Genomic DNA, 16,041 nt, shown 5'->3' with positions numbered 1-16,041 from the left:
CCATTTAGCATTGCCCATTTAGCTCTGGCAATCACATGGAAGCAAACACCTAAGGTAAAGTGCATAGAAAAGGTGGAACTACTTTAAATTTATGTTGGTGAAAAGCACTGCAAATCCAAATTAAACATTGCTGTCTGTGGTGAAGTAAACTAACAGACCAAAAGAGCTGACAAAATAACGTTGGACAGAGGTTGGAATGTTTTTGTTTGAAATCATTACAATCATTATCACTTGTTTATAAATATGGTTAAAGCATGGGCAGACACCAAGCAGAAAAGTTACACACACACACACACACACACACACACACACACACACACACACACACTACAGTAACATCCTGAAAGTAAGTTTAGATACGTATTAAACTCTTACGCAACAGTAAAGCCAACCATACACTACTTCAAATTTTGTGAAGTAGTCTTTCATTGATGAAGACAGAAATTACATAAAAATAGAGACTGGAAATGAAGAAAGTTTGTTTTAATTTTTTCATTTAATACTGATATTCATAGAATGAAATTTTTTTTAATCACCAGATCATAAAAAGGTACAAATAGTAGTAAATTATTACTATGAGCAAAATTTGGCAAAATAAAAATTATGTAGCACCATGTTACCCTATTTGTTAGGAAGTAATATTTAAAATACAATCACCATTATTAAATGGCACAAAAAGCTCAATGTTTTATCAATACTATAAACAATATAATCCATAAAGGGCACATAAAATTGGCTAGTACTACCCTCGGCTTCAAGCTAACAGAAGAAAGAAAACATTTAACTATAACCGTAACATACTAAAGTATTAGACTTTAAAAACAATATATAACTGATGGATCTGTAAGAAGAAAGGAAAGCATAGGAACTGGCACAATAACGAAATACTTTGATTTCTGTATCTTCGACAGCGACATTTTTTAGAAAAATTTGCGAAGTAATTATCTCACATGGCACAAAGTAAGCGTTAAATATCATTTAATCTGGAAATTAACATTCTATTCTGACCAACAACAAAAAAAAAAAATGAGATTCCAAGAATTAGACTAGCAAATGTCATGGATTTTTCGGTTAAGTAATTATTGTTGGAAGCGAGAAATTTAGCCGCTTAGCTGCCGTTGAATAACAGGTACATAATCATCATATTGTGCCTGATAATAATTTCCACCTACTGCTGGTTCTTCCATGTTATATTTTTGTACAAATTTGTGAATGGAAAATCGGGGTCTGCCAATACGAGAGGTTCTGCTTGTAGGTTCTTCGTCGAAATCGAGCTTTCCTGGTTGTTTGAACACGAGAAATACATAGCGATGTAGACCAGTTCCACGCGGCGGCCCAGATCCAACATATTCTGCCAGTGTCTCCCCCTTGGCAATGTCGTTTCCTGGAATATTTACCACGAGCCAGTGAAGAAATTCCCGAAACTTTGGATCTTTTCTGCTCGGTGCATCTGGATCCGTCATCGCAAGAGTATAATAGGTATCTTTCTCCGCGTCCCACGTCACTGACGGCTGTTCTTTTACATCAGTAGGCGTCAACTGATTGCCGTTTTCTACAGCATGTTTTCCGTAGTGAACATTTAAAACCGATGATGGTTCTTGAGGAACAACATCCGGCACATAATCCAATGCGTCAGCAGAACACGAGACGCATAGAAATAGTGAAAATGCACCAAATAGGACGCCCCTCATCTTCCCAGCTGTTGCTCGAAATTTACAACTCACAGACTATACGAACTTGTATTGATAGAACAATTCGTCGTGCGTAAATTCAGGGTGGCCAAATCTGAAACAAAATACGAAGTAGTGTAATAATTTTTCCCTGAGATAAGAGTGTATCTATTTATTCTATTACATTTTGTCACGACATATATTTTCCTCATATTCTAAAAATTGATTAGAGGAGTCAAAACACTCGATATTTCAGCGTGATGTAGTTCTGACTATGTTGGCAAAAGTGTGTAATAAGTAATAAAACATGTCTTTGCCATAACGAGTGTTTTGAATAAGTTAGCGGCAACTGTTTACATACGTCACATCCGGTTGAAGTTGTCAAAGTAGAGTAGGCAATGTGTATATGACGCGTATAGTGAATTGAAAGTAAAGTAACTGTGCAATTATGAATCCAAATAGAAACGTCGTGTGTTTACTGTTGCTCTTTCTAGGAGTAAGTTTTAGCCATATTTGGTTATTATAATATTAGTCCTGTACGCGAAACTAGTTAACACCAGGACCAGCCGGCTTTAAGAAGCATGATGTACCAGGACCCCTGGCAACTTAATAAATATTCTTTGTTACGTAAGACTTTGAAATGAATTGCAAACAGTGTTCAGTCGTTTGGTAAAATGTATTCATACGGATTACTAGCTGATCGTTCTTATCAAAGAACCCTTCTGCCCACGTCCTCTAGTTATGTCTGGGGAAACCTTGTCATGAAAGGTCTGTGTGTTAATTAGTAACGCGTTGAATTGATGCAAATTTTTTTTTTCTTAAGAACACCATCACATCGATGTTTTGTTACTCTAGAACGTTGCTTGCAACTTTTGAAGAGGGAAGGATATTTTAGCGTTCCGCGCATTCATTTCGCTACATCCGAACTATAAATAAAATGAGAACAATATTACCGGAAACAGTTATAGTGTCTTAGCAAATAATTCTTTTGCGCGTTTACATAACGACAAAATACCCCCAGTTGCAGTGTGATTATTTATTCTTCCAGGGATCATCATACAGTGATACAGTATTTGCCATCATAATACTATGAAAATAAGTTTCTCCAAAATACATGTACACACTGAATGTGTAAGTATGATTTATGAGGCTAGATCATGCGATTGGCTGTGGCCTCTATGAGGGAATCATCGTAGCATTTACCTGAAATAATTCAGAGAAACATTAGTCAGGATGCCCGGACAGAACAAACTCCATCGCACTGAATTTGAGATCAGTGTCTTAATAACTGCATTTTCTCATTCAGTTTGTTCCTATTGTACAATATTGTTAGATATGCAAACAATTTCCAGATAACTTATAATATAAAATATAGACTTGCTCTTCGTTAGTGCGCACACCCAGGACACTCGCTGAACCATAAACATGCTGCTATACCCATTGCACAAACTCCAGTCGGTTTGGAAAACTGATTCCTTGCCTGTGAACGTACAACTATGCTCCAAGGATGTGTTCGTGTCCCACCCTCAGTCCGCCTGAATAACTGAGTCAGCATCCCCCCATGATGAGTGAGATGTTGAACTCAGGAGAATGACTGCAGTGTAGATATTGTCGTGGGATATTTTTATAAAAGTGTTACAGTGTGATCATGTAATGTGTATTTTAATGTGACAGAGCGCTACTGTTATCCAGTTTCACTATAACCACTAATCTGAGTCGTCTAAAGTTATCTGTGGTTGTATAGTATAAATTACTTATGGATAACATTTTAACTACTTCTTTAAACAGATATATTTTAATAATCTTTTTCATCTTGTTGGGCAATTCAGTATAAAGTTTTATTCCCTGATAGAAAGGGCGGTTTTGAATTTTTTCTGTTTCTCCACGGTAATTCCAAACTGGCTCTTGTTCTATAGCTACGTGTAGACCAATTAGTGAAACACTTAGGATTCTTTTCCCTGATATGCTCAACAGATTCGTAGATGTGCTTACATGGTGCAGTAATGATGTACCGTTTTTAACAGTTCTTTATAGTAAGCCAGGCAACTACTTCTAGTTATTATTCTTACAGACATTTTCTGCAGTTTAAAAGTGATCCCCATGTTTTGGGTCTTTGACAACTAGGAAAGAATCCAATAGCTGAGAACTGAGTGTATGTGAGAATAATATGTCACAACAAGACATTAGCTGTCACAAACTGATGATAGAACCCAAGAGAAAAATATCCCCATAACTTTCTTTTTGCTAGTATCTTATTGTGTCATTCCATGCTAATTGGCAATCAGGATTGATCCCTTAAAATTTTGTGTTTGTTACAGTCTACAGATTTTCATCTGTACATAATGTGACAGAATTGTTATCTCTCTTTGTGCTAGAGCACACACTGTTTGTTTTCTTCATTTTCAATATAAATTTATTGCATAATGCACAACTGTAAACAGCCATAAGAGTTTCATTTGTCTCCTGTAATAGAGGTTATGGTATTTTATCAGTGAGTGTGATGCTGTTACCATAACAAAAGAGAACTTTTTTCCGTGTCTTGTATTGTCTGTAAAGTCTTTGATTTATATGGAAAACAGAATTGGGTTAATGTTATATATAGACCCCCCCCCCCCTCGCATTTTTCAGTGTGGCACAGCTGTAAACATTAGCCTACACTACTAGTCAATTTGTTACCACAATCTTCATTTGCTTTCATATTTTTTGGGTTTTGCCAGCTCTCGAACAAATGCCAACCCTTTAACCTTAACTAGATCTCGAGGTGTTGGGGAATGGGGCTGTCCAATCTCGCGCCTTATCTGTGAATTGAACCCAAAACACTACCTTGAGGAACACCTGTGTTATTCATGTCTGTCACTTGCTGTACTAAAAAAATTGTCATCAGAAGATATGTGAACTAACTCTCCCTTTTGCACCCTGCTTTCGAGGTAACATTGGAACCACTATTCCTCTTAGCCTACATCGAATGGTAGCTTGATTAGTAGTATCAGCATCATAAGCTGTAAACAAGGCTAAGAATATGAACGTAACACAGTCATCCTTGCCATGAGCTTCAAGTATCATTGTTGTGAACTCTATAAAGGCAGGTAGTAAGCCGAACTGTATGTTATTAAGAATGTTGTATTTATTCGTGTAACTCATTAGTCTAGTGTTCGTGATTGATTCAATTGTCTTTAATTAGTAAGGATACCTTGGGTGTGCTTTAGGTACAGTACTCCAGGTAAATAACTGAACTAAAGGACTCATTTATTAATGGGGCTTGTATGCTTTGTGTGCATACCTTCAGTACAGAGACTGGAATGTTATCTGTGTAGTGCACTTCTTATACTCTTTTTTTATGTGTGGGATAGTAACCAAACACCTATATATTGGGTTAATGCTTATGCAAAGAACTGAAAATTTAAATGTCTGGAAGGACCTTCTAATACTGACAGTTACCCATCCATTTTCCTTAGCTGCTGCGGCTGCTGCTGCTGCTGCTGATGATGATGATGAAATGGATACTTTTGGAAATGCCTCCTCAAAGCAGCAAATTCATTTTAAGTTTTAAATAGTAATGAAACAGTAAATTGTGTGAAATTACCGTATTGAAAATTTAGCTGTTATCGTCGTGGGGATAGGCAAACTCTAAATGTTGTGAATTCCGAAGACTGTACTTATAAATGTTGTGCTAAACTTGGATTATGTTATTCGTATAAGTATATGGAAAATTTATCTAGTGCAGCTCACTCATCATTGAATCACATTAATGAAACTCTGCAGTGTCATACTTTGGGATAAGAAGCCTTTTGGTCACTATGTTGGTAAGCAAGAAACCTGAGTTTTCTGAGAAAATCCTGGCATTTGGCTTTCATCTGGACATCTTAGGTGCCAGTGTCTCAGGACTAAGGGGATGAGAACACAAATGACAGTGCTTTTTTTCAAAATACTGCACATACCAGTGTGTTTGTGATGTGTGCTTATTTCTTTGATGGAAATTTGGGGGTTACAGATGCGTCAGATTCCACCTGTCTGCTTTGACACATGACATCACCAATGTGGTGGAAATGACCATTCTCAACATCCCCAATATGGCACCAATGACGTCATTACATAAACATATAGATTTAAAAACAACAAACACATGTCCCTCTAAAAATATAATCAAACTAACGGGATCGGTGTGGGAAACTGGGGGTTTTTGGTTGGGGACAAACTAAATATAAACGTATAAAACCACACACCACGATCCCAAACCACACAAAACGACGACAGAAACACAACACAAAATTCCCACATTCTGCTGCACTCACAATGTCCGTAGGAATCGGCCATCTTCCTCTACCTGCATAGCTCAACCGCAATTGTCGATACAACAAAATAAAAAACGACAACACCCAAAAATTATAATCAGACGGCAACTATCGATACCACGAAACCAACACAAAAAACAACAAAAACTGGAATCCGACACTTCCGTTGACCTATATAGGTCAACTACAACCGATGATACCAAAACACACAGGGCTACGACAACTTGGAATTGGACACTTCACTCGGACCTATATAGATCAAGAACAGCTCACGATACCACAACGCATCTACAACTACAAAAATTGGAATCGGATACTTCCCTTAAGTTACATAAATCAACCACAGGTGACAGTACCAAAGCATCAAACACCTACACTTGTGATAAATAACGTGAAACCGACAACACATGAAAAACCCCCACAAAACATCAAAACGCATGAACAATAGACCCAAAAATAGACTACTTAACATGAAAAAATTCCAGTGCTACATACTAGGTCAGCTACCCCAATCAAACTCAGCCACATCCACAAACCCAGACCCCTCCCCCCCTCCCCTCTCCACACCCACAAACAAACAAAACGCAACCAAAAAAACTCCCAGCCCACACACAACCTACCAACCACAACCCCTCTCCTCCTCCTCCCCAAACCTCTCCCTCGCCCCCCCCCCCCCCTCCCAAAAAACAAAAGTGGCCAACAAATAAAAACCAGAAAATAAATGTAACTCAATCACACACTACAACTCAAAAACAACTGCAACAAAACGGATCCTCGGCAACATAATCATAAGACAACCCACCCAACAAACCTAAATCCACAAACATTGCCAACAACCTGCCCTGCACACCCCTGACCACATACCACATACAAAAACCCCCAGCTAACCATCCTTTGCCCATACATTTTACCAACAGCCCTAAAAAAAAAAAGGGGGGGGGCGAGAAAAGAAATAATACTGCCCAGGGACGCTCTTCCGCCAGCAATAATCATCTACATGAGATTGAGATTGCAGGGCGGAAGACTGTTTCTTCCCCTCCCTGTGACTGAGTTAACTGCCCTGAAAAAGCCCTCTATCGTATTAGTACATGCTGCAGTTTCGTAATTCTTGAACTGTAAACTATGATTTACAACTAAATGATCATAATCCCTCTTCCCCAACCCCTTATACGACAAAAAAGCCTCTGACACTACCGTACTCTCCTCCTCTATATACACTTCAATTAACCCCACCAATTCTCTCTTCGTACGCCCCTCCAAAATCCTGAAAACACAATCTGCGTATCCACCTCCCGAAATTAAAAACCTGCCCACACCCGTAAACCGACCGAAGACTTACCCCTCCCATATTTTCTCTTCCCAAACTGCGATTCGTCTGTCTCGGCCACCACCCCCGGCCCACCCGACTTACCCATATACTTCACATATTCTGAACACACTTCCCTACAAAAAGAAAACTAATCTAAAACTGTCCTCTCACTCTCACCAGTCTCGTGCGCGGATGGAGGATCTATAACAAAAATAATAAGTCATCAAAACAATTTCTCGAACCAGGTATCGTGTCTAATGGAGCGCCATAGGTTATTCCTTCGGCACAGTCACATTTAACAGTCCCCGGTCCGAGACGCCAGAATTTTCGCCAACCACATATTCTCTTTACAGGCGCTGCACTTGACTATTTCAGGCAGCAGTCCAAACATCTGCAAAAATTTTATGAGGGATATCACGTCCTCCCTCATCTCAGCACGCAACCGTGAACTGTTAAATTCCATTGTCATATCCACACCCAACAAAAGAAGCCACAAAATAAACACCTTACTGCACGGCAAACAGCAAACCAATAACACCAATTGACACTGCAATTTAAAAAAAAAAAAAAAAATGATCACTTACTGAAACTAATTTCTGTTCTTCAATCACAGGCAATACAAATTACTTCCTACTGCTACCGACAACGCTCAAAGGAACCCGATACACTACGTAATATTCGGACCGTACACACACCACCACAGGACACCACCGACTGCAACAAGACGAAATCTACGAACGCAACCAACTCGTAAACTAAACTCTGCGCCGTCATGACATCACACACCTCAACACCCAAATGTCACGGGTCAAAGCCGACGGGTAGGATCAGACGTGTCTGTTGACCTGAAATTTGCATATCGTATTACAAGTATGTGCATTGATCTTGGATTTGCCTTTGTGATGTTCTCACATTTATTGTTATTTTATTATTTATTGAGATTTTCCCCTATACTAAGGTTTTTCTCCAAGATAACAAATACCCGGAAATTATTACGTCTGTCACATAAAATATTAATTTATCTCCTCAGGATATCCGTCAAGATGATCCGATCTTGCATATCTTCTTCCTGTGCACCAGATCTTCTCATTGTTAACTGTACATTCTGGAGCCAGGTGGTCATAGGGCGCCCTCTTCTCTTCTTTCCCTCCGGTTCCCATTCCAGGATCATCTGTAGCACCACATCTCCTGGGCTTCCCTCTCGTTTTCCTACTGTCCAAGTTTTGCATCCATATAGATTAGGAAATGAGGCACTTAAAGTAGTAAGGAGTTTTGCTATTTGGGGAGCAAAATAACTGATGATGGTCAAAGTAGAGAGGATATAAAATGTAGGCTGGCAATGGCAAGGAAAGCGTTTCTGAAGAAGAGAAATTTGTTAACATCGAGTATAGATTTAAGTGTCAGGAAGTCATTTCTGAAAGTATTCGTATGGAGTGTAGCCATGTATGGAAGTGAAACATGGACGATAAATAGTTTGGACAAGAAGAGAATAGAAGCTTTCGAAATGTGGTGCTACAGAAGAATGCTGAAGATTAGATGGGTAGATCACATAACTAATGAGGAAGTATTGAACAGGATTGGGGAGAAGAGAAGTTTGTGGCACAACTTGACCAGAAGAAAGGATCGGTTGGTAGGACATGTTCTGAGGCATCAAGGGATCACCAATTTAGTATTGGAGGGCAGCGTGGAGGGTAAAAATTGTAGAGGGAGACCAAGAGATGAATACACTAAGCAGATTCAGAAGGATGTAGGTTGCAGTAGGTACTGGGAGATGAAAAAGCTTGCACAGGATAGAGTAGCATGGAGAGCTGCATAAAACCAGTCTCAGGACTGAAGACCACAACAACAACATAGGCCAACACTCTGAGGAGCGCTTTCGTGATATGCATCCTTATTTCCAGACTAATATAACAACAAAAACAATCAATTAATGATAAAATTATTTAATTGGATAGATAAAAAATCTACTCGTCGAGCAGCAGCAGAACTCACACGTAAGACTGTTGCGATTGGCAAGCTTTCAGAACCAGTGGCTCCTTCTTCGGGCAGAAGTGTTGAAGGGGAAGGAAGAAGGGTGAAGGAAAAGGGGTAAATTTTGGGAAAGTCACCCAGAATCGCGGGTGAGGGGAGATTTACTGTACGGGATGAGAAGGAAAGATTGATTGTTGGGGACTGCAGTGTTTATTCTTGCTAGTGAGTAACTACTTTCTCATATTGAATGCAGTTTTGGCTGCTGTATTGCACTTACCATTTCTTTCTGCTTTCTGCCGTCCCTTGTGATCTTTCTTCCCAAACAGGCAAATTCCTTTATCACTTCTAGCTCCTGTCTACCAGTTATTATTCTTACAGGCTTGTACTCTTCTTCAGCACTGCATACAGTCACCTCGTCTTTCGAACACGTATTCTCGTACCGTACTTATTGGGCCTGACAAAAATGTGCTCACCAGTACAGAGGTGAGGAGCAGATTGAGTGAAACTGTAACACGTAAAATATTAGTTCACTTTATCACAATATGGGTATGCACACGTATTTAACTTTCAACTATCCATTTCCACAATAATGTTCAGAGTATTTACCACTGTCTCTGAATATTAAAGTATCACTCGATACAGGTGAATTCACGAGACTCTTCACTCGAGGCGTGAGTGACGTAATGTTCTCATTAAACTTCTGCCGGAGGCATTTACTACACTGCTGGGCTATCTGAGACAACACCGTCATCTCGATTGGTGGCTGTGAACTGGGGTGAGAATTCCTCTGCTCGGCTTTAGCTAGATCTCCGATCGTGTTAGTGTTGCGGAGCTCTGGGAGGCAACTGTTGCCCATTCGTCAGTGCCGCATCCGACGACTATACTCTGCTGTCATTTTGTTGCGAGTTGCCGAGCTCGTTTTCTTCTCGGAATTATCGTTACGACGATTGACGATGCGTGTGATATTGGGCTTAATGTTCGGTACTGCTGACATTTTATAGCGGTATAGGAACTGTCGTGCATTTCCGGAAGTCATTTGGTATCTCCCTTGTTTTACAGATAGACCTAACCATTATCATGCTGCTACCAACATTCTCAGTTAGTTCTGCAGGAATTTCCTCAGTATCTGTTGTTTTGTTCTCTCGAAGACCTTTAGGAGCTTTCTCAAATTCTTCTTGCAGAATGTCATCTCCTTTGTCGTCTTCATATACTTCCTTTCCTATTACATCCTCTGATAAAGGCATTCTGTCATGCAATTCGTAGTTTTATTCTTTCCTTCCCTTCACCGTGTCTTCACTGACAGTATTTTTGCCTCTTTGTCTTCTGCTGTATCTGAGATTGATGTTACCTGTTTGTTACAAAATTTATTTATTATTCTGTAGGTTATATCAGTTCTTCCATTTCATATATTTTCTTCTCTTTCTGTGCATATTTCCTCAGGAAAACTTTCTTGTGTTTTTGCTTAGTCTTCTTTTCATTAAGCTGAAGAACATCTTCTGTAATACATTTCCTCCTGTTTTTGGGTTTAGATTTTCCAACTATCTTTTCTAATACTTTATATATACCAGATGTCATTTGTTCCATCTTCTTTCACTTCGCCATATTGGAAATTTCTAACTAGTTTGTCTGTTTTGTGTGTATAATGCCCTGCTTGACCCTCATTGTCAAATTTTCTACTTCTGATTTCTGCTTCATTGTCTTTTTCCTCAGACATTTGAACTCCAATGAACTTTTCATCAGAACCAGGTTGTGATCACTGCCCGTGTCTCCAGCTCCTACGATCTTTTACTCGGTTCCTAAAATGTGATTTCACTAAACTGTTAGCGACCTGTTGTTGCCTCAAGTCTCTCGGGACCTTCCAGATATATTGTCTTTCTACGTAATGTCGGAAAAGTGTGTTTGCGATAACTAATTGGTACATCGAGCAGGACTCAATTAGTCGGGCTCCTCTTTCATTTCTTCCTCCAATTGCCGACAATCCATTTTTCCAATTCTTCACCCACATTCCCATTCCAGTCCACCGTGACTGACAGGTTTTCATCTCCCTTAACACGTCTTACGACATTACTTATTTCTTTGTGTATTTTGTCAACTACTACACCTTTTCTTTTGACATTGTGTAGTGGTGGTTAGTAAAAAAGAAAAAGAGAAGAAAAAAAAGGTTGAAAATGTGGGAAGAAATCGTGAATAAAAAGGGGTTTTTAAAATCGTTAATGACCGTGAAAAAGGGAAAGAATGAAATGCAAGTCAGACTTCGTATTACAGAAAGTTATTGGACTTCGTGATTCGTAAAAGCTATTGTTGGGGTGGTCCTTGCGGTATTTCTGAGCAAAAGTCAAACTAATTTTCACTACAAAAATTATTTGAAAGAGAACAGAGAATAACAAAATGTGATTAACAGGGGGAAATGGTGTAGACAAGAGTTCATTCTTTACCATGTTAAAATGTCTTTCTCTCGTGCCGTGTCCAGGTCTTGTTGTCCAAAAGTTTCCCATTTCATTTCTGCGTGAAAAGTCATAGGTGCTCCGAAATTTTGCAATCGTCCAGGAATCACTAATTAATACAAATCAAAACCATCTTGGTATTGAATGGAATTTATTTTACGTTGATATTTCCATCCTCCGAATTTCATACCAACTTCCACAATACGTCTGCGCGCAGTGGCTAGCATACTGGACTCACATTCGGGAGGACGATGGTTCGGTCCCGCGTCCGGCTATCCTGATTTAGGTTTTCCGTGATTTCCCTAAATCGCTCCAGGCAAATGCCGTGATGGTTCCTTTGAAAGGGCACGGCCGACTTCCTTCTCCGTCATTCCCTAATCCGATGAGACCGCTGTCTGGTCTCCTTCCCCAAACAACCCCCCACTCCCCCGAATGCGCCTGCACATCAGTGAGTTTTTTCATCTTAATCCGACCACGACTAGCTAATAAGTAAGTTAAGCTACCACTCTCAAAGACAAAAGCGGGTAGAAAAACAAAAAGAGTTACAATTTTAGTACCTTCATTTTCTTATATATTTTCTCTGCCGTCGAGCGCTCGTACAGCTGCGACGGTATAATTTATATCTGAAGGAACGAGTGTAGTGCGGCGAAATTCAAAGTCCCACTACAATTGACACACACACTTGTATTATCACGATGTCGGTTGGTTTAGTCTCAACTTCGACTAGTATTGTCGTAGAACTGTACTGCTCATTTACCTCGACACGTGAGCTAATATTTTTTCTTAAAATTACTCCGACACCTCCCACTCGTGGTCTAACTCGGTCAGTTCTGGTGTGGACCAGAAGTCTCCTGCACAGGACCGTCTAATTTCTGATGTGCCGAGGATATCTATTTCCAGTCATTCCATTTCAAGTTTTAAGTTTTATAGTTTGCTGCACTGCAGCAGTCTTCTCACATTTCAGGTGATTATTTTAAAATTGGGATCATTTTCCTTCACTTTGTCTGTATCTTTTGTAGTACCCACCAAGAGCTCCGACTGGTGAATTATTTAATCTCTGGAAAATTTTACAAAATATACTAACACAGTTTACTGCCAATGTGTGGAATACCTGTGGATCCTTAATGTGCTCATTTCCCTTTGCCTTACACGTTCTATACAATTGGTTATTAATCGGTTCTTCTACTTACGGAAATTGTTTCCCGTTCCCTGGCAAGAGGATGTCCTGCCCAGCAAATGATGGAGTGCGACTTATCCCCATCGTCCTTCAGTCCCTGTCTACCTCAGCTGTCACACATAGTCACGTTGCCCTCTGTCTACTATGGGGAGACGTAGATAAGGAATTTCCCTCCGTTGGCTCTAGGCCCTTAAAGGGTTTTCCTAGATCCCTCGAGTACTGTAGAGCAGTATCCAGTATAAATAAATAAAATATATTGCAACAATTTTGTGAAGAGTACAGATAGCTACTCACTATACTAAAAGGTATCAGATAGATTATATAATGGTAAGACAGAGATTTAGGAACCAGAGGCAGATGTGGACTCTGACCACAATCTATTGGTAATGACCTGTAGATTAAAACTGAAGAATCTGCAAAAAGGTGGGAATTTAAGGAGATGGGACCTGGATAAACTGAGAGAACCAGAGCTTGTACAGAGTTTCAGGGAGAGCATAAGGGAACAATTGACAGGAATGGGGGAAAGAAATATAGTAGAAGAGGAATGGGTAGCTCTGAGGGATGAAGTAGTGAAGACAGCAGAGGATCTAGTAGGTAAAAAGACGAGGGCTAGTAGAAATCCTTGGGTAACAGAAGAAATATTGAATTTAATTGATGAAAGGAGAAAATATAAAAATGCAGTAAATGAAGCAGGCAAAAAGAAATACAAATGTCTCAAAAATGAGATCGACAGGAAGTGCAAAATGGCTAAGCAGGGATGGCTAGAGGACAAATGTAAGGATGTAGAGGCTTATCTCACTAGGGGTAAGATAGATACTGCCTACAGGAAAATTAAAGAGACCTTTGGAGAAAAGAGAGCCACTTGTATGAATATCAAGAGCTCAGATGGAAACCCAGTTCTAAGCAAAGAAGGGAAAGCAGAAAGGTGGAAGGAGTATATAGAAGGTCTATACAAGGGTGATGTACTTGAGGACAATATTATGGAAATGGAAGAGGATGTAGATGAAGATGAAATGGGAGATACGTTACTGCGTGAAGAGTTTGACAGAGCACTGAAAGACCTGAGCCGAAACAAGGCCCCGGGAGTAGACAAGATTCCATTAGAACTACTGACAGCCTTGGGAGAGCCAGTCCTGACAAAACTCTATCATCTGGTGAGCAAGATGTATGAGACAGGCGAAATACCCTCAGACTTCAAGAAGAATATAATAATTTCAATCCCAAAGAAAGCAGGTGTTGACAAATGTGAAAATTACCGAACTATCAGTTTAACAAGTCACAGTTGCAAAATACTAACGCGAATTCTTTACAGACGAATGGAAAAACTAGTAGAAGCCGACCTCGGGGAAGATCAGTTTTTCGGTAGAAATTTTGGAACATGTGAGGCAATACTGACCCTACGACTTATCTTAGAAGAAAGATTAAGGAAAGGCAAACCTACGTTTCTAGCATTTGTAGACTTAGAGAAAGCTTTTGACAATGTTGACTGGAATACTCTCTTTCAAATCCTGAAGGTGGCTGGTGTAAAATACAGGGAGCGAAATGCCATTTACGATTTGTACAGAAACCAGATGGCAGTTATAAGAATCGAGGGGCATGAAAGGGAAGCAGTGGTTGGGAAGGGAGTGAGTTATTCAATATGAATATAGAGGAAGCAGTAAAGGAAACAAATGAAAAATTGGGAGTAGGAATTAAAATCCATGGAGAAGAAATAAAAACTTTGACAGAATTACAATGTCATCGGCGAACCTCAGAGAGAGCAAAGGACCTGGAAGAGCAACTGAACGGAATGGACAGTGTCTTGAAAGGAGGATATAAGATGAACATCAACAAAAGCAAAACAAGGATAATGGAATGTAGTCAAATTAAGTCGGGTGATGCTGATGGAATTAGATTAGGAAATGAGACACTTGAAGGAGTAAAGGAGTTTTGCTATTTCGGGAGCAATCTAACTAATGATGGTCGAAGTAGAGAGGATATAAAATGTACTCTGGCAATGGCAAGGAAAGCGTTTCTGAAGAAGAGAAATTTGTTAACATCGAGTATAGATTTGTGTGTCAGGAATTCGTTTCTGACAGTATTTGTGTGTAGTGTAGCCATGTATGCAAGTGAAACATGGACAATAAATAGTTTGGACAAGAAGAGAATAAAAGCTTTCGAAATGTGGTACTACAGAAGAATGCTGAAGATTAGATGGGTAGATCACATAACTAATGAGGTGGTGTTGAATAGTATTGGGGAGAAGAGACATTTGTGGCCCAACTTGACAAGAAGAAGGGATCGGTTGGTAGGACATGTTCTGAGGCATCAAGGGATCACCAATTTAGTATTGGAAGGCAGCTAGGAGGGTAAAAATCGTAGAGGGAGACCAAGAGATGAATACACTAAGCAGATTCAGAAGGATGTAGGTTGCAGTAGGTACTGGGAGATGAAGAAGCTTGCACAGGATAAAGTAGCATGGAGAGCTGCATCAAACCAGTCTCAGGACTGAAGACCACAACAACAACATGTAGAGGAGATTTTGTGTCACCGGCAGGCACAACGGAAAGACTGCTATATATTTTAGGACAAAAGGCCTTGTTCTGCAGAAGAAAACAAACACACACACACACACACACACACACACACACACACACATACACATACACATACACACACGCACAACTTGGACACACAGGACCACAATCCGTGGTACCAACAGCCATAGACTCTCTCTCTCTCTCTCTCTCTCTCTCTCTCTCTCTCTCTCTCTCTCTCTCTCTCTCTGTGTGTGTGTTTGTGTGTGTGTGTGTGTGTGTGTGTGTGTGTGTGTGTGAGGGGGAGGGGGGGTGTGTCAGTGCATGTGCTTTCTACTTTAGAAGAAGACCTTTTGCCCAAAAGCTAAAATATATAGCAGTCATTATGTTGTGCCTGTCTGAGACAGAACATCTCCTTTGCATGGTGAGTAGCTGGTCTGTACTCTTCACAAAATTGTTACTCCATCCTGGACTTTAATTCTGAATAGATTGGATAATTTCTAACATTATTCTTACCTACCCAACTATTACTATTATAGTAATGGACATTTCTGGGTGGAACAATAAGTAAAATTAGGAGAAGGCAACCACCCACCTACAGCAAACTGATGTGTGATGCATAAACCCATGTAACAGAAAACAGCCTCTTCTACTATCTGCTC

General features: G+C 39.8%; 2 protein-coding genes across 2 annotated transcripts in view; one reads left to right on the top strand and one right to left on the bottom strand.

Annotated features, from left to right (window-relative positions):
* Positions 1–468: 468 nt before the first annotated feature.
* Positions 469–1,741, bottom strand: LOC124718908 (protein D3-like). The gene has a single exon (XM_047244557.1). The coding sequence runs from the start codon at positions 1,689–1,691 to the stop codon at positions 1,101–1,103; it is 591 nt and encodes a 196-aa protein (XP_047100513.1). The 5' UTR covers positions 1,692–1,741; the 3' UTR covers positions 469–1,100.
* Positions 1,742–2,041: 300 nt separating this feature from the next.
* LOC124718803 (protein disulfide-isomerase A5) overlaps positions 2,042–16,041 on the top strand; it is a 169,300-nt gene continuing 155,300 nt past the window's right edge. Inside the window, exon 1 of the mRNA XM_047244417.1 lies at positions 2,042–2,166. Coding sequence (XP_047100373.1) covers positions 2,119–2,166 — 48 coding nt within the window. The 5' untranslated portion in view covers positions 2,042–2,118. The remainder of the gene's footprint in view (positions 2,167–16,041) is intronic.

The sequence above is a fragment of the Schistocerca piceifrons genome, chromosome 10 (genome assembly GCF_021461385.2).
Source record: "Schistocerca piceifrons isolate TAMUIC-IGC-003096 chromosome 10, iqSchPice1.1, whole genome shotgun sequence".
Taxonomy (NCBI): domain Eukaryota; kingdom Metazoa; phylum Arthropoda; class Insecta; order Orthoptera; family Acrididae; genus Schistocerca; species Schistocerca piceifrons.
The sequence above is the reverse complement of the archived record's forward strand: the minus strand, read 5'-3'. Positions and strand labels throughout refer to the sequence as shown.

Excerpts from the sequence above, each read along its gene's own strand:
- LOC124718908 (XM_047244557.1), bottom strand. The coding sequence starts at position 1,691 with ATGAGGGGCGTCCTATTTGGTGCATTTTCACTATTTCTATGCGTCTCG.